This window comes from Diceros bicornis, chromosome 35, assembly GCF_020826845.1.
Source record: "Diceros bicornis minor isolate mBicDic1 chromosome 35, mDicBic1.mat.cur, whole genome shotgun sequence".
NCBI classification, from domain to species: Eukaryota; Metazoa; Chordata; class Mammalia; order Perissodactyla; family Rhinocerotidae; genus Diceros; species Diceros bicornis.
Genome location: NC_080774.1, coordinates 23,006,168 through 23,026,001, shown reverse-complemented (window position 1 = coordinate 23,026,001; position 19,834 = coordinate 23,006,168). Strand labels below are relative to the sequence as shown.

At 55.1% G+C, this 19,834-nt stretch overlaps 1 protein-coding gene and 1 non-coding gene across 2 annotated transcripts in view; both read left to right on the top strand.

Moving 5' to 3' along the window:
• Positions 1-19,390, top strand: part of AP1B1 (adaptor related protein complex 1 subunit beta 1) — a 52,032-nt gene extending 32,642 nt beyond the window's left edge. Inside the window, exons 12-21 of the mRNA XM_058531711.1 lie at positions 5,197-5,295; positions 5,818-6,077; positions 6,745-6,946; positions 8,407-8,550; positions 13,320-13,465; positions 15,262-15,391; positions 15,690-15,774; positions 16,469-16,555; positions 16,660-16,814; positions 18,420-19,390. Of these exons, the coding sequence (XP_058387694.1) occupies positions 5,197-5,295; positions 5,818-6,077; positions 6,745-6,946; positions 8,407-8,550; positions 13,320-13,465; positions 15,262-15,391; positions 15,690-15,774; positions 16,469-16,555; positions 16,660-16,814; positions 18,420-18,494 (1,383 nt within the window). The 3' untranslated portion in view covers positions 18,495-19,390. The remainder of the gene's footprint in view (positions 1-5,196; positions 5,296-5,817; positions 6,078-6,744; positions 6,947-8,406; positions 8,551-13,319; positions 13,466-15,261; positions 15,392-15,689; positions 15,775-16,468; positions 16,556-16,659; positions 16,815-18,419) is intronic.
• On the top strand, positions 14,042-14,138 carry LOC131398690 (small nucleolar RNA SNORD125). The gene has a single exon (XR_009216968.1). It is a non-coding gene; the product is annotated as a small nucleolar RNA SNORD125 (small nucleolar RNA).
• Positions 19,391-19,834: the final 444 nt, after the last annotated feature.

Below are 19,834 nucleotides of genomic sequence, written 5' to 3'. Positions count from 1 at the left end.
CAAGTAGGCAAATTTCAAATATGTACTCTGTGAATAATGAAGATCAACTATATATGTATTTCCCTCTGATTTATTTTATTTTTTTTTATTGATATTTTAATGGTTTCTAACATTGTGAAATTTTGGGTTGTACATTTTTGTTTGTCCATCACCCCATATATGACTCCCTTCACCCCTTGTGCCCACCCCCCACCCCCACTTCCCGGGTAACCACAGTCCAGTTTTCTCTGTCCATGTGTTGGTTTATATTCCACATATGAGTGAGATCATACAGTGTTTGTCTTTCTCTTTCTGGCTTATTTCACTTAACATAATACGCTCCAGGCCCATCCATGTTGTTGCAAATGGGACGATTTTGTCTTTTTTTATGGCTGAGTAGTATTCCATTGTATATATATACCACATTTTCTTAATCCAATCGTCAGTCGAGGGACACTTAGGTTGCTTCCACTTCTTGGCTATGGTGAATAATGCTGCAATGAACATAGGGGTGCATAAGCCTCTTTGGATTGTTGATTTCAGGTGCGTTGGATAGATTCCCAGTAGTGGGATGGCTGGATCATAGGGCATCTCTATTTTTAATTCTTTGAGGAATCTCCATACCCTTTTCCATAGAGGCTGCACCAATTTGCATTCCCACCAGCTGTGTATGAGGGTTCCTGTTTCTCCACATCCTCTCCAACATTTGTTGTTTTTTGTCTTGGTGATTATAGCCATTCTAACGGGCGTGAGGTGGTATCTTAGTGTTGTTTTGATTTGCATTTCCCTGATGATTAGTGATGTTGAGCATCTTTTCATGTGCCTATTGGCCATCTGTATATCTTCCTTGGAGAAGTGTCTGTTCATTTCCTCTGCCCATTTTTTGATCGGGTTGTTTGTTTTTTTGTTGTTCAATTGTGTGAGTTCTTTATATATTATGGAGATCAACCCCTTGTCAGATGTATGTTTTGCAAATATTCTCTCCCAGCTGGTTGGTTGTTTGTTCATCTTGATTCTGGTTTCATTTGTCTTATAAAAGCTCTTTAGTCTGATAAAGTCCCACTTGTTTATTTTTTCTTTAGTTTCCCTAGTCTGGGTAGGCATGTCATCCGAAAAGATTCCTTTAAACCCAATGTCAAATAGTGTGTTGCCTATATTTTCTTCTATGAGTTTTATAGTTTCAGGTCTCACCTTCAGGTCTTTGATCCATTTTGAGTTAATTTTTGTGAATGGCGATAGCACATGGTCCACTTTCATTCTTTTGCATGTGGCTGTCCAGCCCTCTGATTTATTTTTTAATACAACTGGTAGCACACTATACAAATTCAAATTGTTCAGTCCCATGCCTTTTTCCTTTAAAAATATATCTGAAGGCCATGCTGTTATTAATTTATGAGAACCTTTTACGGCTGCATAGGAGTCCTTCATACAGAGGGACCATGTTTATTTAACCAGCCTCCCCTGATGGGTACGTAGGTGTCATGATGGGTACGTAGGTGTCAGTCTGCTGGAACTCTTTCAATCAATACTGCTATGAATAACCTGTGTATGGCACACCTGCAAGTATAGCTGGGGGATAAATTCTTAGAAGCAGAATGCTTGGTAAAAGGGCCTGTGCATTGGAGATTTGGGTAGCCGTTGCCAGATTTCCCTCAGTGTAGAGACTGTTCTGGTTTACGCTTCTGTCTGAGAGGTGAGATAGCCCTCTCTTTACCTCCTTGCGAACCTAGTGCATCCTCAGACTTTACTTTTGCCAATCTGATAGGTAACAAGGGGTACCTTGGTATAGTTTTGTTTGCATTTCCGTTCTGAGTGGGGTTGAGCATCTTTTCATTTGTATCCCTTTTCTGTGAACTGAGAACTCTCTGCTCATGCACAGGGGCCTTTAAAACATCTGTTTGTAAGCACAGAAATCTTAGCTACCCAGCTGGGGCAGTGTAACCCAGTGAGTCAGAGCATGGGCCTTGGAATCAGAGACCTCAGAGTCCAAACTGCTCTTCTGCCCCTTCCTGGCTCGGTGGCTTTATGCTAATCCTTTACCTCTCTGAGCGTCAGTTTCCTCATTTACAAAATGAGGGTCATAAGACTTGCCCTGAGCCTGTTGCTGTGAAGGTTAATGGGATACTTTGTATAATGTCCTTAATACGTGCCCAGCCCATAATAAGCTCTCATTAGTAGCAGTATTGATGTTAGTCAGAATTGGTTTAAAGCAAACTTATCCAGGCGAAAAAGGGGACCAGCTGGTTCCTGTAGCTGGCAAATCTAAGGAGCATTTTCCCTTCCAGCACCCTGGGTGAGGGTGCTCAGATGGTGGCATCTGAGCTGTCTCTGCCTCTCTGGGGTGGCTTCTCCCTTCAGCAGGCTCCCACAAGTGGGGCTTACGAGGGGTTAGTGGTTCCAGGCTACGTCCTTACAGCTTAGTGACTCCCGTAACTACCTCCCCCTCAGTAGTGCCAGCACCAGTCGAGGCTTATTGGCGTTATCCTGAGCCAGTCACTGTGATTCCAACTGGCCAGGTCTGTCAGACGCCCGTCCTGGTCTCCATGGATTGAATGGGGCAGAGGCAATGGCGATTCTCTGAAGGAAAGCCAGCGTTTCTGTTAGCAGAAGAGAGAATAGATGCTGGGTGGACAAAAACAACAGATGTCCTTCACAAAATAGTAGTATAACTCCCACCGTCACTCACTCCCACTGCCACCTGCAGGTCCAGCCGCCAGCCTGCCTTGATGCTGCCTTCACTCTCCCCACACCAGCTTCTCCCTCTTTCTTGTCTCTGAGGAGCAAAGCCCAGCCTGGTTTGTGCCCCTGCAGTCAAGTCCCGCCCAGATTACTGCAGAGGATGTCCTGTCGGGGGTGTTTCTGCCCACATATTAGAGTAAATCTTTTGCAGCCTCTTCCTCCTCGGCTAAACCTGCTCAAGAGCCAAGATTAGAGAAGTCAGACAAGGGAAAGCTGAGTAGGAGCCTGGTGTGAGGACATGGAGCAGGGCTTTCCAGTCCAGGCTCCTCCCCTGTTGTGGGCTGTTGAGTGCATTAAATTTGCTAAGCCCGTTTCCTTGTCTCCAGCACAGGGTTCCTGCAAAGCTTATTGGATGATGTGTCCAACTGCCCACTCCAGTGCTCAGCAAACAGTAGCTGGGTCATGGTGGTGTGTTAATTAAGTGGCCTGCTTCCTTTGCCTCCTGGGTTCACAGCACAGTTCAGAGCTTTTATAAGAATATTTCGTGCTTTGCAGTTGGGGAACTTATTTTAGATTGTCTCTTTGAGCCCCCTTGTCCTAGGCTCCTAGGCCTCTCCAGCCGTGGACAGGGAGCTCAGAAAGACTTTGCCAAGGTGGGCTGTCAGCCCAGCCTGCTTCTGGGCCCTGTCTGGATGGCAGGGGCATTGGCATCATTGCAGGAGGGCTGCCTTGAACATGCTGGCTAACAGGGCATGTGGGGGGAGGGGGTGGTAGGAGGAGCTGGGTAGGAAACTGAGCCAGAACCCTGCTCCCAGGCAGCACAGTAGATCTGACAGTGATGAATGATTCCAGGCAGCCAGCTGACCTGGGTTAGGGAGAACCTGGTAAAGAGTCCCTGTGTGGTGGCCATGATGATATTGATGACGATACGACAGCTGTTGTGTATTGAGCAGAATACACACTAGGTTCTTTACGTTTGTTGCTTATTGACTTTTCCCATTAACCTGGTGAGGTGTTATACCCATTTTATAGATAAGGAAACAGACTCAGAAGTTAAAGATTTTTTATTTATTTATTTATTTTTCCCCCCAAAGCCCCAGTAGATAGCCGCATGTCACAGCTGCACATCCCTCTAGCTGCTGTATGTGGGACGTGGCCCCAGCATGGCCAGAGAAGCGGTGCGTCGGTGCGCGCCCGGGATCCGAACCCGGGCCGTGGGCAGCAGAACGCACGCACTTAACCGCCAAGCCACGGGGCTGGCCCAGACTCAGAAGTTAAATGACTTGTCCAGGGTCACCAGCTGGGAGGTGATAGAACCAGAGTGCAAATGAGGTGTGATCTAACTCTGGCTCCAAGTAAGCTGCCATAAATTGCTGTTTTCAAAGCTCACAAGAACTCCCTGACGTAGGCCACACTTCTCCCTCACCAGCTGAGGGTAAATTGCTTTCTCTAGACTACTCATCCAGGAGCTGGGGCCAGGTCTGGGCTGCCTTCTGCCTTGGAAACAGCCAGCCCACTGCTCTTCTGCCATTGGCCTATGTGTAACCAAACTGCAAGGACTTTGGATCTCTTAATCTCAGAAACAGACTGAATCCCCTCCATTCTGCCTCCCCCTGTCAGCCCGCCTGTGTACCATTAAGCCGTTTGTTTCCATAAGTGCCCTCCTGCCAGCCCCATTCCCGCCCTCCTGTCACAGGCCTGTCTCTGGTACAGCCCTGGCTCAGGAGCTTCAGGCTGCCCTCTGGTCCCAGGGCTGGCAAAAATGAGATGTGGCTAAGGAAGAGCTATGTGCAGAGAACTGTTCTTTCAGAGATGTTTTTTCAGTCAGCAAGTTTTTCTTAGGTGCCAGCTATGCACTGGGAACTAGATTGATCAATAACCAGGGCTACGACAAGGACAGACACGATCCCTGCCCTCAAAGGGCACTCTCCAGGATAGCCTGGTGGCTGGAAAGCATTTCCAGTACTGTGGGATGGCACTGATGAGGAGGGGTGCAGGAGGCTGCAGAGGCAGAGTGAGGGGTGAGGGCAGCAGCTGGCTAAGAGGTGGGGGCTGATAGAGGGCTGGGCAAGAATGGTTCCTGCCCTCTAGTAGAAGCACAGTTCCTCGACGACAGGCTGGCCCAGTCCCCTGGGCCTCCCTCGCACCATTTCCGCTTGTTGACAGGTGTTCCTGTTAAGAAGCATACCAGCCATACGTGTTGCCTTTTTAAGTTGAGAGCTCCTTAAGGCACTGTGAGGCCAGAGCCCTGACAGGTTTCTGGGGCTGGGCAGCAGCCCCCAGCCTGCTTGGGTTTGCCAAGCAGTACAGTGGCCACCTCCCTCCTGAGCAGTAATGCCAAGGTCTAGGCTACTCAGCACTGCCAACACCCCCTGCTGGCCTTAGTCTGTGTTCCGTGGCCAGCCCCAAACCTACGAGAGCTGTTCTCAGCTTCCAGGGCTTTTGAACACACTTTTCCCTCTTCAATGCCCTGATTTGGTTTCCTGCTATCCTTATATGAAGCCCATACTTCTTCATCTCCTCTCTGACTTCCTGCAGGTCCAGCTGCAGCTGCTGACAGCCATCGTGAAACTCTTTCTGAAGAAGCCGACAGAGACCCAGGAGCTGGTGCAGCAGGTCCTCAGTTTGGCCACTCAGGTGGGTGCCCCAGCCTCAGCGCTGTGCCCAGCACAGCTCTCGCTCCACAGGGGGTGCTTCGGTCCAAGGAGCTAGCCTTTGTTCCAAGGTCCTGCCCCTGAGACTGGCACCGTTGGTGGTTTGGCCCCAGAGTAATCCATCATCCCTGCTCAGGGAGCTCAGTCACAAATAAATCAAGATGGAGTGGGATCAGGTGGTGAAGTTGAGACAGACCATAATCGAGAGAGGAGAGGGAGGTCTGAGGGAAGTCCAGGAGAGCCGGAGGGTTTGTGTGAGGGCAGGGAGGGCAGACCGTGGAGGGGCCTGGAGCCTGCTTGAGGCCAGGCTAGAGTGGAAAACCAGGGGACTGGGCCATGTCCGTTTAAGTGGTTTAGGGACAGGCTCACGGGAACACTCAGGATTGCTGTCATCACCTGGCCCTGTGATCACGCCTGCATCATGGGGTTGCTGGAGGGGCTCTTCTTTTCTCCTCACCCGGTTGCCCTGCTCTGAGTTTCATGGGCTTCTCATCACCTCCCCAAGGACTCGGATAACCCAGACCTACGGGACCGCGGCTACATCTACTGGCGCCTGCTCTCCACGGACCCAGTGGCTGCCAAGGAGGTGGTGTTGGCCGAGAAGCCACTCATCTCTGAAGAGACGGACCTCATCGAGCCCACGCTGCTGGATGAGCTCATCTGCTACATCGGCACGCTGGCCTCCGTCTACCACAAGCCGCCCAGCACCTTTGTGGAGGGGGGCCGAGGCGTGGTGCACAAGAGCCTGCCGCCCCGCACCGCCTCGTGAGTGAAGTAGGCCAGTCGCCGGGCTGAGCCTCCCCACCTGGTTCCTCAGTTCAGGAGCACAGACGCTCAGGCCCGGTGTGGTATCCTCTGACAAAGCCCAAGTCTGAGGAAAATTACCATTCTAGTAAGCTTTTATTGAATGCTTACTACACACCAGGTGTGGACTAGGTGACCTCATTTGATGCTTACAACAACTCTGAGAGGTGGCCCCATTAACAGACGAGGGCAGTAGGCATAGAGAGCTTGAGTGCCTGGTGCAGCATCCTACAGCCAGCAGAACTGGGCTCAGACCCGATTCTGTCTGATTCCAGAGCCTCATTCTTCTCACCTTCCTCCTCTGCCGCTCCCAGGTGGTTGATTTGGCCTGGTTGCCCAGTCCTCTGGGGACCAGCATCCAGTCTTCTCTTTAGAGTAGGCTGAGTGGTGGAAATACAGACGGCCCCTCCCTTCACTCATCCCCACGAAGCTGGATCTCTTGGAGAGCTGAAAAAATGGATCAGGCATGGGAAGGGGGAGGAAGAGGGGGCGTTTAGACAGCTCCTTCTGGGACAGCGAAGAGACCTAGGCGCCTGTTCTGGGTGGGGATCCTGGAGACTGGGGACTCTGACCTCCCTGAGACAGCCCGACCCCCTACCCGGCTGACCTCCCTCCTGTGTCCTCACAGGAATGAGAGCGTGGAGAGCCCTGAGACGGCCCCTGCCGGAACCGCCTCGAATGAGCAGCCGGATGTCATCCCCACCCAGGGTGACCTGCTGGGCGACCTCCTCAACCTGGACCTTGGCCCCCCAGTGAGCGGCCCACCCCTGGCCACCTCCTCGGTGCAAATGGGAGCTGTGGACCTTCTTGGCGGTGGCCTCGACAGCCTGGTATGTCTTGGGGTCCCCTCTGGATGACACTGAATGCCCTCTCTGTGCCAGGCAGCAGCCAAAGGCCTTAGGTGCAAAGGTGCCTGCCTGCAAAGGTGATCGCATAGCTTCCTACTGATAGGTGAGAAAACTGAGGCTCAAAGAGGTCAGATGACCTTCCCTCCCAGAGTGCATAGCTGCTAAGTGGCAGGCACAGGAGTTAGCCCCTTGCCAGGCCACCAAGCCCCAAGAGACTTGGGGCAATGTAAGGCTGGTCCTAGCCCCTTCCCCCAAGTCTGGCCCGGCATGCGCCTTGGCCCTGTAAGACTGGAGGAGCCACACCTGTGTCCACTTACCCCCATGCCCTGCGCCAGCTGGGGCTACAGCCCAGCAGGCCTGAGAGACGCCCACGAGAGTTCAGGGACAGTCTCTTCTCCCCTGTAGAAAGAGGGTGGTAAGACCGGCCTAGGCATCTCCCTGGGACTTCTTTAGGCAGCTGGTAGAGCCAGGTGAAGGGGGCAGCAGAGCCCCGTCACTTGGCCGTGCCTGGCTCAGATCCCCAAGGCTCTGGCACAGGAAAAGGTAGAAAGGGCCGTGGCACAGGATGTGGGTCGAGGAGTGAGGCCGTGGGGTAGTGCCCTTCATAGAGACGGTCTGGGCTCCTCCTAGGACTGGCACAGCCTCACATGAGACTCATCTTGGATGGAGCAGCAGTGACTAATGTTTTCCTTCTTTTCCTCTCTGTCTTGTCTTTCTCTGTGTCTTCTTTCCTGGCTTTTCTCTGTGCATGTGGCTGCCTGTTCTCTTCACTCTGCCTGCTTCTGCTTGGAGATGGGGGATGAGCCTGAAGGGGTATGGTTCAACCCTTGTGTCACCAAGCCTTCGTCCCTGCTCCTCCTGAGAGCGTTGGTCCAGCATCCCAAGGGTCAGATGGTGTCAAAGCAGTCCCTCCCTGCTGAGCCATGGCCTTCTGTCCAGTGTCCTGGCAGCCTCTGCTTTGACCTCCTGGTGTCCAGCTGCCAGTGGGCCCCCATATCCATGATTTTTTCGCCCTGTCCTCACCACCCTATGACTAAGTTGCCTTGTCATCCTGAAGATTGCTGGCCCTCTCAGTCCCCACGGCTCCTCTCTGGCATCCTGGAGGACGTGTTTCCCTCTGCTTAGCACAGCCCCCTCACAGCAGTGTGTCTCGGGTACCCCTTTTATTCATGGGCTGCGTATTACTTTGCAAGTGTCCCCAGCCCTTTCCCAGAGGTCACCCCTAAGGCTTGAGGCTGTTGGGCACAGGAGGGCACTGCCTCTCTTCTCCAACCACCTCTCTGTCTTGTTTCTGCAACTTAGAGTTGATGTGACGACAGCCCTGCAGTACCCCTCCTGCCCCGCCCCCTGTTTCCTAAAGAGAGAGGTGGCTCTACTCATCCCGAGCCCTTGATGTCCCTGTCTCTGATGCCTGCCTCTGACCCCTTTCTCTTCCTTTCCAGATCGGGGGCCCCAACTTTGTGGCACCCCCAGCAGCAGCAGTACCAGCCAACCTAGGAGCACCCATGGGCAGTGGCCTGAGTGACCTCTTTGACCTGACCAGTGGTGTGGGCACCCTGTCAGGATCATATGTGGCCCCCAAAGCAGTAAGTAGCACGCCTCCTGTCATGGCAGGAGCAGAAAGAAGTTAGAGACTGACGTGTGGGCTCCTTAAATGGCCAGTTCCGTGGAATCAGCTCAGGCCAGCATAGAAAGGCTCCAGGAACAGCAGTTGCCAGTGTGATGCCGAGGGCAGCTGGGGGCCGTGGGAGCAGCTCACGCCTGCAGATCAAGTCAGAATTAGCCAGGCAAAAGTGAATAGAGCTCTCCAGCTGGAGGTGACAGCCTGTAGAAAGGCCTGGAGGTGAGGGAGAGGCTGCACCTTCCAGGGAGCTGGCAGAACTCCCATCTAGTTGGAGCAGCGGTTCTCAGTGCTGCCCGACCCAGTGCCCCTTATTGATAATAGACATCTTATAATGCCCATCTTTTCCTATCTTTAAGTGAGATTTGTGGACTGTGCAACCTACCTACACATGTAATTTCAAAATCAATCAGTAAGATGCTCATGCTGCAAAAAGGAGACATAAAAGGAATAGAATAAAATTATATATTTCAGGGGCCAGCCTGGTGGCGTGGTGATTAAGTTCACACGTTCCACTTCAGTGGCCTGGGGTTTGTGGGTTCAGATCCCGGGTGCAGACCTACACACTGCTCCTCAAGCCATGCTGTGGCAGTGTCCCACATACAAAATACAGGAAGATTGGCACAGGTGTTAGCTCAGAGCCAATCTTCCTCACCAAAAAAAATATATATATATCTCTTTCTCAATATTGTGAAGGCTTGGGCACGCCTGCCTCAGAAGACCTGCTGAGGTTGTCAGGTGTTGGCAGCAGTGCAGAGTCACCATGACAGCCACAGCTACAGATACTGTTTGTAGCTTGGGTACTATAGGTAGAGTGGCCAGTGGTGCTGTTTGTTTCTGAAATGGTGACCGACTTTCAGTAAAGTTCCAACGAAACAAAGAACAGGCTTCCCTTGATTTTCACCGTAGTTAAGTTCCTGGCAGTTTCAGGGTATGTTGAAACTATGCAGAACGTACTCGAGGGATGCAGGACGGTTCCTCATTGTGTGGACTGTTGCCTCCCTGGCAGCATGTCCGACATCCCTGACCCTGCCCCACTAAATGTAATGCCTCCCCTGCATTGTGCCACCTGAAGATGCCCCATAAATGCCACTGTGCTACCTGTGAGCAGCACCCCCCAAGACTCCTGGCTAGACTAGAAATTAGGGAGGGAGGAAGCTGGTGAGGTCAGCAGCACCAGGCTGTGAGGGGTTGCTCCTGATCCTGGCGCAGTGGGAGCTGTTGGAAGGTTTTAAACAGAGATTAAATGGATTTGCACTTGAGGGAGGTGGCTCTGGCTACAGTGTGGAGGACGGACTGGAAGGAAAAGAGCAGAAGCAAGGAGCCCGGTGAGGAGACTGGCAGGAGTTGATGTGTGCTGATGGCGGCCTGGACAAGGAACGCACCTGTCGGGGTGGAGGCAAGAGGCTGGACTGAAGAGCTCCCTGGGAGATAGGAAAGGCAGGATGTGGGGGCTGACGGGGAGGGAGGGGTGGATTCTGGCTCCAGCAATGGGGTGAGGGGAGGTGCCATTTGCTGAGATGAGGGCGGGGCAGTGGATGGAGAGCAGAGTCGGGTGCCTGCAAGACACGTGGGTCTGGCTGTAAGGAGAGCACGGTGTGGGCTGTGCTCTCAGCATCGGGGATGGACCTGGCTGAATTCCCCTCACAGCTCTCAGGTCGGACACCATGTCTGCCACTTTGTTCCCAGCCAGAGCCCCTCTCTCTCTCCCATGGCCCCTTCCCCAGAGCAGGATGTAGCTGGGCTTCAGGGGCACCGTGACATCTGTCATGACTAGGGAGCTGTAGACCCAAGGGGCCCACAGCAGACAGCAAGTTTAGTGCTAGCAGCTGCACACTGCCGTGCCAGGGACTGCATGAGCGTGGCTCAGCCTCCGTCCCACTAAATCCTCCAACAGCCTTGTGGTGCTGTTCCTCCCATTTTGTGGTTGAGAAATCTGAGTGCTGTTGCCTAAGGTCACATAGCTGATAAATGACAGAGTCTGAAACTGAATGTAAGGTGATGGCACCAAAGTTTCTGTTCCCAACTCCTACCTGATCATATCCCAAAGTGGTCGAGAACCTCCTCTGTGCCTGCCTTAATGTCATGGGTTGTCAGAATCAGTAGGACTGAAGAGAACACACACTCAGATACGTGGTATGATGTAAAAAAATGTTCAGTTGACTAATTACTACATAGATCGGCTATGCCGACGCATGAGGCATACACATTATACATTAAAAGCCCAATATGACAGGCATAAGGCAGGACCGAGTGACAGAAGAGCAGCAAAGACTCCTGCAACCCTGTGGGTGCCAGCCCTTACCAGGCACTGCAGAGCTGCCAGAAATATAAAGCCTGGAGCTGGCCCTCTGCTTGTGTGTTCATTTTAACAGATGTTATTGCTGCTTTGTCATAGTGGAGGGCCAGATGAATGTATCAACAGCGAGTGCTAGAAATGAGAGGTGAGGGATCACCAGGTCAGGAGGAATCTGGGCAGGCTGCCTGGAGGAGGAGTCCTTGCAACATGGGCAGGACTTTCCCCACTACCTTAGTCACAGGAGGTTCCGGGTTGTGTGTATGCTCTCCCTTCAGAAGCAGTAGTTATGTCATCTACACTTTCCTAACAGTGCTGTGACTACCTAGAATTTTTTGTCACTCGTGCATTTCCCTGCCCTGCCTGTGGGGTAAATACATTGTCTAACCTTCCTGGGCATGGGGGATGAGGCTCTCTGTGTACATTTGGAGTTCCTCAAGCATTTGGACCAGGGGGGCTGACAGTCCATTGGTTCCTCCAGTAAATGTTGAGGGTTAGTTCTGTGCTTGATTCCATGAAGCCACAGTGACCAAGAGAGACAAGGTCCCCTCCCTCAGCAGTCAGGCATGGTGACAGAAAGAGGCAGTCCTGCAAGAATGCATGAGAGAAGGCCTGATGGAGGGGCAGGGCTCAGGGAAGTCACCGGGCAGGTGCGCTCCGAGTGCTGTCTGCATGCCAAGTCACAGCTGAGAACTAAAGCCATGCCAGTCTGCCCTCACAGGTTTGTCCAGGGGAAGCAAAGGATGATCAGGGTTAGCAACTACTCGGGGGCAGGGGCCTGTGGAAGCATGTTCCAAGGAGAGGGAACAGCGAGTGTGAGGGCCAGAGGAACAGGTGCAGTCCGAGCCCAGGAGGGGCGGGCACCAGGCTGTGGAGGCCCCGGGCAGTGGAAGCCCTTGCAAGATTGGAGGGTTTTTTAAGGGTGCCATGATCAGGTCTGCATTTTATTTTATTTTATTTTTTAGGAAGAGCAGCTCTGAGCTAACATCCATGCTAATCCTCCTCTTTTTTTTTTTTGCTGAGGAAGACCGGCTCTGAGCTAACATCTATTCCAATCCTCCTCCTTTTTTTTTTCTCCCAAAGCCCCAGTAGATAGTTATATGTCATAGCTGCACATCCTTCTAGTTGCTGTATGTGGGACGCGGCCTCAGCATGGCCGGAGAAGCGGTGCGTCGGTGCGCGTCCAGGATCCGAACCCGGGCCGCCGCTACCGGAGCACACGCACTTAACCGCTAAGCCACGGGGCCGGCCCTACATCTGCATTTTAAAAGATGACTTTAGCGGCTGTGGAAATTGGGGAGGAGGAGTTGGGGCAGCCACGTGGGCAGCTGCCATCTTAGCTGGGGAACTCTGGTGGCAGCTCAGATGCAGGTGGTGCCTATGGAGAGGAGAGAAGAGGAGGACCTGCTGGCAGATGGAGGAGGTGGTGTTGACAGGACCTGGGCTGCATGACTGGGGCGTGGGGGTCAGGGTGGGCTCAGGGCTGGTGCCCCGATGGCTCTGTGGCTCCTGGTGTTGGCAACTTGAGAGACGGTGAGACATTCACTGACACAGTGCACCTTGAGGGAGCAGGGCCTGAGCCTTTTGACCTCAGGGGGCCTATGAGCTGTCTGAGTGACAACAATGGCCTGAGAGGCATTTGCATGTCCACAGGATGCTGCCCGAGGATGTCCTTCATGGGCAGGGCTCTAGTTCAAGCTGTTCACTCAGCAAACACTCCCTGAATACCAGTTCCACCCCAAGCTCCGAGCCAAGGATGTGAAGACAAAAAGGCAGAGTCTTGCCCTTAAAGAGCTGGCTGGGCACAGAGGAAACAAACACGTAGGCACACGTATATCAGCTAAAACGTCATTGTCCAGGAACATAGAGAAGGAGCCTGGGGGCGGGCTTCCTGGAGGGGCCGGTTCTTGAGCTGAGATTCAAATGATGGGCAGCCAAGGAAGCAGCAGAAAGCCTGCCAGGCAAAGGGTCCTCTTAGGTACTGTCTTTTCTGTGACCAGTTTCTACAATTAAAGGCCAGCCCTGCCTTCTGCGAGAGAGGACAGGCTGTGACAGCCAGGGAGGCCTCAGGCTCTGGCCAAGGCCCAGGGTGCCACTGGCCTCTCGACTCTTCTTGGCTCATCAGGAGGCTGGCAGGGCTGGCTTACCTTCCTCACCGTACTTCCTGAATGTTCCTTCTTTGACCTCTGAAGACTCAGGTCAGCCCTTGGTACAGCAAATGCCTCCCTACCCCAGGCTGTTCCAGTATGCAGCCACACATGGTGGTGGGCTGTGCAGGATTATTGCTCTCACCCCGAGATACACATGGTCATCCCCTGGTGGTAAAGGCAGGTGTGGTCAGTCTGGGAGATCCCCTCAGGAGAGAATGAGAGAGCGAAAGCTGTTGAGTTTTTGGGAAGTAGAAAACACCAGCCCCCTCCCCACCGTCTTCCCTGCAGGTCTGGCTCCCGGCCATGAAGGCCAAGGGGTTGGAGATCTCAGGCACCTTCACCCGCCATGTGGGCTCCATTTCCATGGACCTGCAGCTGACCAACAAGGCCCTGCAGGTCATGACCGACTTCGCCATCCAGTTCAACCGCAACAGGTGAGCTCCTCGAGGCCGGCCTGCTGAGAGCCCACACTGGTGACTGCAGGCAGGGGCTGAGGGCTGCCAGGGGCCCGCTGCCTCTTTTCTGGTGAAGGTGGATATTTCTCACAACCACACCTCAGGCCAAAACTCTCTAAGGCAGTGATTTTCCCCCCAGTGACCTCTTATGTGGACTCCAAACTACCAGGCAGAGGGGTTGGGGCATCTCCCCTTATTTTTGCCTTTCTCCACTGCCCAAAGGGGTGTTTTACTGACAAAAGTCCACAGCTCCAGCCTATGAGCCTGCCTTTGGCAAGCACCCCACATAACAGGAGCTTAGAACCTCCTCTCCAGGCCTGAGTTGCTCCCATCTCAGTGCCCAGCTCGAAGAAGGCCAATGAGGAGTGGACCTGCCTGCCAGCCTCCCCCATGTGGCAAGGATTAAACCATCAGGCAGGGCCTCTGTGAGTGGTGGCCACTCCAGGCTCCTCACCCCCACCAGCTCCCCTGCACTGGGGGTGAGTGGGGAAGATTCCTATCTAGCACCATCAGGGTCTTCCTGGACCAGGCCAGCTGGGCCAGGGCTCTCTGAGGAACCTAGGCAGCCCCTCCTGATGATTCTTCTTCCTGAGCGGCTTTAGTGATGAGCAAACTGAGCCTCTAAGAAGTTGACTGAAGGGGCTGCTTCCTCAGGGAGAGCCTGCTGGCCAGTGGGTCCCAGCCCTCTGTCAGACCGGGAAAGGTGGCGGCAGCTCTGCTGCTTACTCTCAGATGACCCTAGAGGCCACAGAAACACTCCAGGCACCAAGAGATGGTCCTGATGATTGTTCATAACAAACTTAGTGTGTGTTGAAAACTTCTTGGGTCCCAGGCCTGTGCCATGTGCTTTAGGAGTATTGTCTCACTTGATCCACCTGACAGCCCAGGGAGGTCAATACCATTACCCTCCTTTTAGGTAATGACACTTGAGCTCAGAGAGGGCAAGGCACTTGCACAGCAGGCAGTGGTGGAGCTCCCAGGAAATCCCAAGGGCTAGGCCACCACGAGGGCCTGGGGTTCCCCATGTTGCCTCCCACTGTGTCCCAGGCAGGCCTGATTGCCATCGTGGGCAGAGCACAGGCTGGAGTCAAGCAGCTCAAGCTCTGGATCTCAGCAGTGACTCTCACCCCGAAGGGTCTGGGCATGGTCCTGCCTTCCCTGAGTCTCTGTGTCCTGGAAGATGGGAGACTGTATCCCTGTCGCTGTTTTTATGAGGATAGGAGTTAGTATAATATCAAATACCCAGCCTGGGCACAGTGAGCACTCGGTTCACAGTCTCCGTCATTACTGTGGGGACTTATCTTCCCTGAGCCTGGGGCTGGGGTGTCTCACACGCATGTGGGGATCCTCCTGATTTGCCCACATGCTTGTGATGGTCAGGTCCCTCCCGGCAGATGGTGATTGGCAGTAGTAACTTGGGCAGTCACAGAGTTCTCAAGTTAAAAGAAGCTGATAGGCCCCTGGATGGAGTCCTTGAGAGCAGGACAGGGCAAGGCCATGCTTCCTGGGCCTGCCCAGTGCCTAGCCCAGAGGAGAAAGAGGAGCAGAGACAGGCTGGGCCTGCAGCTGGCCCAGGACTTTTCCTCCTGTCCACATGGCCATTGGGTGGGGGCTAGTTAAGAGCTAGTCCTTCTGGCGTGGGCCTGCGGTGGGGCTGGCTTGCTGGAGAGGCTTTTTGCCAACTGCTGCCCCAGCTCTGGAGCCCGAGGAGCCCACCTGTGCCATGTCACCACCTGTTTCCCCTGCCATCCCCGCGGGGGCTTCTCTCTCCCCAGCTTTGGGCTGGCCCCCGCCGCCCCCCTCCAGGTCCATGCACCGCTCAGCCCTAACCAGACTGTGGAGATCTCCCTGCCTCTCAACACAGTGGGCTCAGTCATGAAGATGGAGCCTCTGAACAACCTCCAGGTGTGTTCCGGGCAGGGCCAAGCACCCCAGTCCTTACCCGCCTGCCAGCCCCAGGGGAGGGGCCTGAGGGAGAGGTCTGGGGCGTGGCCTGTGTTGGCAAAGGGTTGTGTCTGTGCAGTTGTGCTCTTGGTCACAGACGTGGCAGGGGAGGCCTGATCAGGGCGGACAGAGGGGCATGGGTACCACAGAAGGCATGTGCGAGAACCTGCTCAGGTGGGGAGCATAGGGAACAGGCCCTTCCTGGGGCCTCAGGTGCTATCAAGCATCAGGGACTGACTGGGGACCCCTTTGTTTCTAGGTGGCCGTGAAGAACAACATTGATGTCTTCTACTTCAGCACCTTGTACCCACTGCACATCCTCTTTGTGGAGGACGGGAAGATGGGTGAGTTATGAGGGTGCCCCTGGGGTCTCTGGAACGGATGATTGGCTTGCCCCACATTGGAGTCCATGAGTCGCTGGCTCCTCTGCAGAACCTGGAGCAAGGGGCACACCTCCATTGGGGCCCGCAGGGTCTTGTCTGGCCAGCTCTCGGGGCTGTGCCATGCAGGAGCTGTCTCACTCAGGTTCTCCTGCTTCACCCCTCAGCCTTGCCCGCAGCCTCTAGACTCATCCTATGGGCTCCCCGAGGCAGAGACCCCAGGCCATGCTTACACCTGATGCCCATCTCCCGTGCCCTGGATGGAACCCCTGAGAAGACTGTCATCCCAGCGCCCGGAGGGCTCACTCCCGGCCTGGTGCTGTGTGGTGCACTTTGCCCACATCATCTCTCGGTCACCAGAGAAGCCCTGTAACGCTGGCTATGACTAATGAGCATGCTGCTCTGGCCCAGAGCAGGAGGAGGGCGTGTGTGGGTGCTGGGGAGGAAAGAGCTAAGGCCCGGAGGCAGGGACGGCACTGGTGGCCACCTTCACGGTGCTGCAAGTCTACTCAGGGAACCAGGAGGGGCTGTGGTGGAGCTAGTGCCTGTCCTCAGCTTCAAGGTGGCACCCCCCGACCAGACCCATTTCCTGCTGAGTGTTGTTGAGCAGGGCCACAGGTTTATCAGGGTCCCGTCTCCTACCCCACCCCACCTCCAGACCGGCAGATGTTCCTGGCCACGTGGAAGGACATTCCCAATGAGAATGAAGCCCAGTTCCAGATCAGAGAATGCCCCCTCAATGCAGGTAGGACTCCTGAGCCCCTCCCGCCAGTCCACACTGCCCTCGCCTGTACGCCAGGCCCTCCCCATTGCTGACTGGGGGGCCTTCTATGGCCATCTGATCCCCAGAGGCCGTGAGCAGCAGGCTGCAGAGCAGCAACATCTTCACGGTCGCCAAGAGGAACGTGGAGGGCCAGGACATGCTCTACCAGTCCCTGAAGCTGACCAACGGCATCTGGGTGCTGGCGGAGCTGCGCATTCAGCCCGGCAACCCCAGCTTCACGGTGAGGGCCCCAGCTCCTGCGCTACCAGCCCTAGGACCCCTACCTCCCTGTCCTGGGCAGCCTCTGCTACCCCACCCACCCCAGGCCAGGGGTCTGCTCTGATGGGGGACACTCCAGCCCAGCTAGGCTGGGGTCCCTTCTAGGCTGGCGTGAATGAGCATCAGAATTCTGTTCCTGGAAGGGACCTTAGAAAGCTTCCAACTCAATCCGTTAATTTACCTGGATAAGACACCAAATTGAGTCTCAGAACAGTGAGTTGGACTAGAAGGTTCTGTAAAATCGGGCCCTGTGAGGTGGCACAGTTGGCTGGAGGCCTGCCTGACTGGAAGTGGCCGGCTGGGCCCAGGCCCTGGCGCTCCTCCCTGCCCGAGTGCCCGCCTGGGAGGACGGTGATTCCTAGCAGCTTATCCTTCTCGGCCTTTGAGTCGGACTCCAGTCAAGACAGGGCTTCCGTGGAGCGTGGTTGTCCTGGAGGTCGTGCTGCTCTCCCAGGCCCCTGGAGAGCCCCAGGCTTTGCTTCTGCCTCTGCACCCAAGTCTCTGGCAGGCATGGCCCTCCAGACACTGCTCCCGGGCCCGACGGGCGGTGCTGGCACTATGGTTGGGTGGGGGTTGCGGCCATGGCTGCGGTGGTGGTAATTTCCGTCTCCCTGTGTTCGGTTGCTGCATGTCCACCTTCCCTGCTGGTGCCTGTGGTGCAGGACTTGGAGGTTAGCAGATTGCATTTCTCTTCCTCTTTCCCCTCCATCCTCCCCAGCCATACTTCGCACACCCCATCTCCTGGCCTGGCTCCAGTGCACCCCTGGCTATCCTGGCCTCGCCTCACCCTGCGGCTCCCCAAAGCCAGGCAGACATGCATGCAGTCTGCGGGCAGGAGGACAGGCTGCCCTCTGCTGACACCTTGATGCTTCCCAACTGGGTGGCCCTGATTGAGGAGCCGGTACCCCCACTTCCCAACTCACACGGCGTGCACAGAGCCCTTCAGAGGAGACTGGGGGCCCAGGGGGGCCACCACTGCTGACTTCCAGACCTCCATTTGCCTCTCCCCCTTCCTAATTGCAGCATTCAGAAGCAGAGATTTCGGCAGAAGGGGTGGTGGCACTTGTCTCCTCTGCCTGTGCTCTCCAGGCTCATACCGCAGTTAGAGCTGAGGCAAAATGCAGGAAACCAGGAAGAACCCCCAGCCGCCCCACTGTCTCCCTGAGCAGAGATCTCCCTCCCAGCCTTCGCAGGGTTTCCTATCAGGCTTGGGTCCGGAGGACCCCAGCCCTCCACTGGGGGGGGCGGGCACACCCTGACAGTCTCCAGCTCATGATTCACGCTGCTTGCCAGTAGGGCCATGTGGCTGGGCTGACAGCAGGTGTGTGGGCTGCAAGTATATTTGTCCACACCCTGCTGGCTGCAGTGGCCACCCCCTCTGCTTTACCACACATCTGCTCCAGCCGCGCCGCTGCCCCCAGGCCACGTGAGCACGCCACGCTCCTCCGTCTGGTTCCCACCCTCTTCTCCCTCCCCGTGTGTTCCTTCCCAGCCTGGTAAATGACAGCCCCAAAGAGGAGCCCCAGGAATGAGCGCTCTCTTTCCCTGACCCTCTCTGCCCCTGCAGCTGTCCCTGAAGTGTCGAGCGCCAGAGGTGTCCCAGCACGTGTACCAGGCCTACGAGACCATCCTCAAGAACTGAGTCCCTTCCAGCGCCTGCCCCAGCCTTCTGCCAGCCCTGCCGAGGAGCCCCCGGGAGGTGGCAGCTCCTCCTCCTTCTGGGAGGGGCCTGGCAAGGCCTCTGGCCACCCACGGGGCCCCCTGGTCCTGACTCCAGGGCCTGCCTGGGTCCTCGGGGCAAGGCAGCACCCCTCCTGGAGTAAAATCTCAGTGTACTCCCATGCTCGGGGACTCCCTTCTTCCATTGCTGCTGACATTTAGGGTCAGGTGAGGAGGGGACCAAAGGAAACAGAGCCAGAGTGGCCGCAGAAGCTGTACAGGGTTCTCTTCCTTGTCTCAGTGCCTGAGGGCGAGTGCACGGTTCCCTCCTCAGGCTCCCAGCCCGGGAAGCCTCCTGCCCCTCAGTCTCTCTTGGGTTTGTGTTAGAGGCCCTCCCCACCACCCACTCGTGTGGGATGGGCCCTGCCAGGCTGTCCTGGTGTGCATGGAGGGTCCCCTGGGTACTAGGAGAGCTGCTCTGTCAGGGTCTGGGGCCTGCACACACACACACACCGCCCCCACCCCCACCCCCACATCCGCCCAGGCTGGGGCCCTGTGGTCATGCCAGTCAGGCCACAGCCTCCCAGAGCATCTGCCCGGGCTCCTGCTCCCTTGGCATTTGCACTCCCCCTTGCCCCTGAGAACAGTCACTGCCTATAATACATTCCTTGGTGTCCCCTGGGCTCCTGGAGCAGAGACAGGGCTGAGGGATGGTGCACGCTGGTGAGCAGCGTGCTTCCAGTCTGGGGTTTCTTTGGGGTTTCTCCTTAGTGTCTGCTACCCTCCTCCTGGCCTCCCAAGTTTCAGTTGTGTCTGACAGAGCATTAGGTTTTCCTGTTACTGCTGTTTAATAATAAAGATTGATTCTGCTTTTGGCAATCATGGGCAATTTTTTCCCCCCTCCACCAAATATCCCCCTCCACCAGAACTGAAAACTGCCTTCGAGTGGCTGATGATGGTTTTCTGAGCCCTGCAGTAACTACATCTAATATATATAAATAGAGAATCTATATATATATTGTATGTTTACTTATTTTCAAAAAGAGAAAGTAAATAAAAATGATGACATCAAGCGTGTCCCTGGCCAGTGTGTCAGGTCCTGAGGCTCTTCTGGGTGGGGTCCTGGGTCAAAGGGTCGAGCTGTGTACCGGGCCCCTCCCCTACTGGTCTGAGGACAGCGCCCTTCTCTCTACCCTGTCTTTAAAGACTGGCTTCTGAGGCCTGCTGGTCTCCCTGGCACCTCTCCTGCCCTTAATCCCAACTCCACCCCAGCCGACGCCGTCTCGCCTTTGATGTTGGCCGGGAGGGTGACGTTCCGTTTTG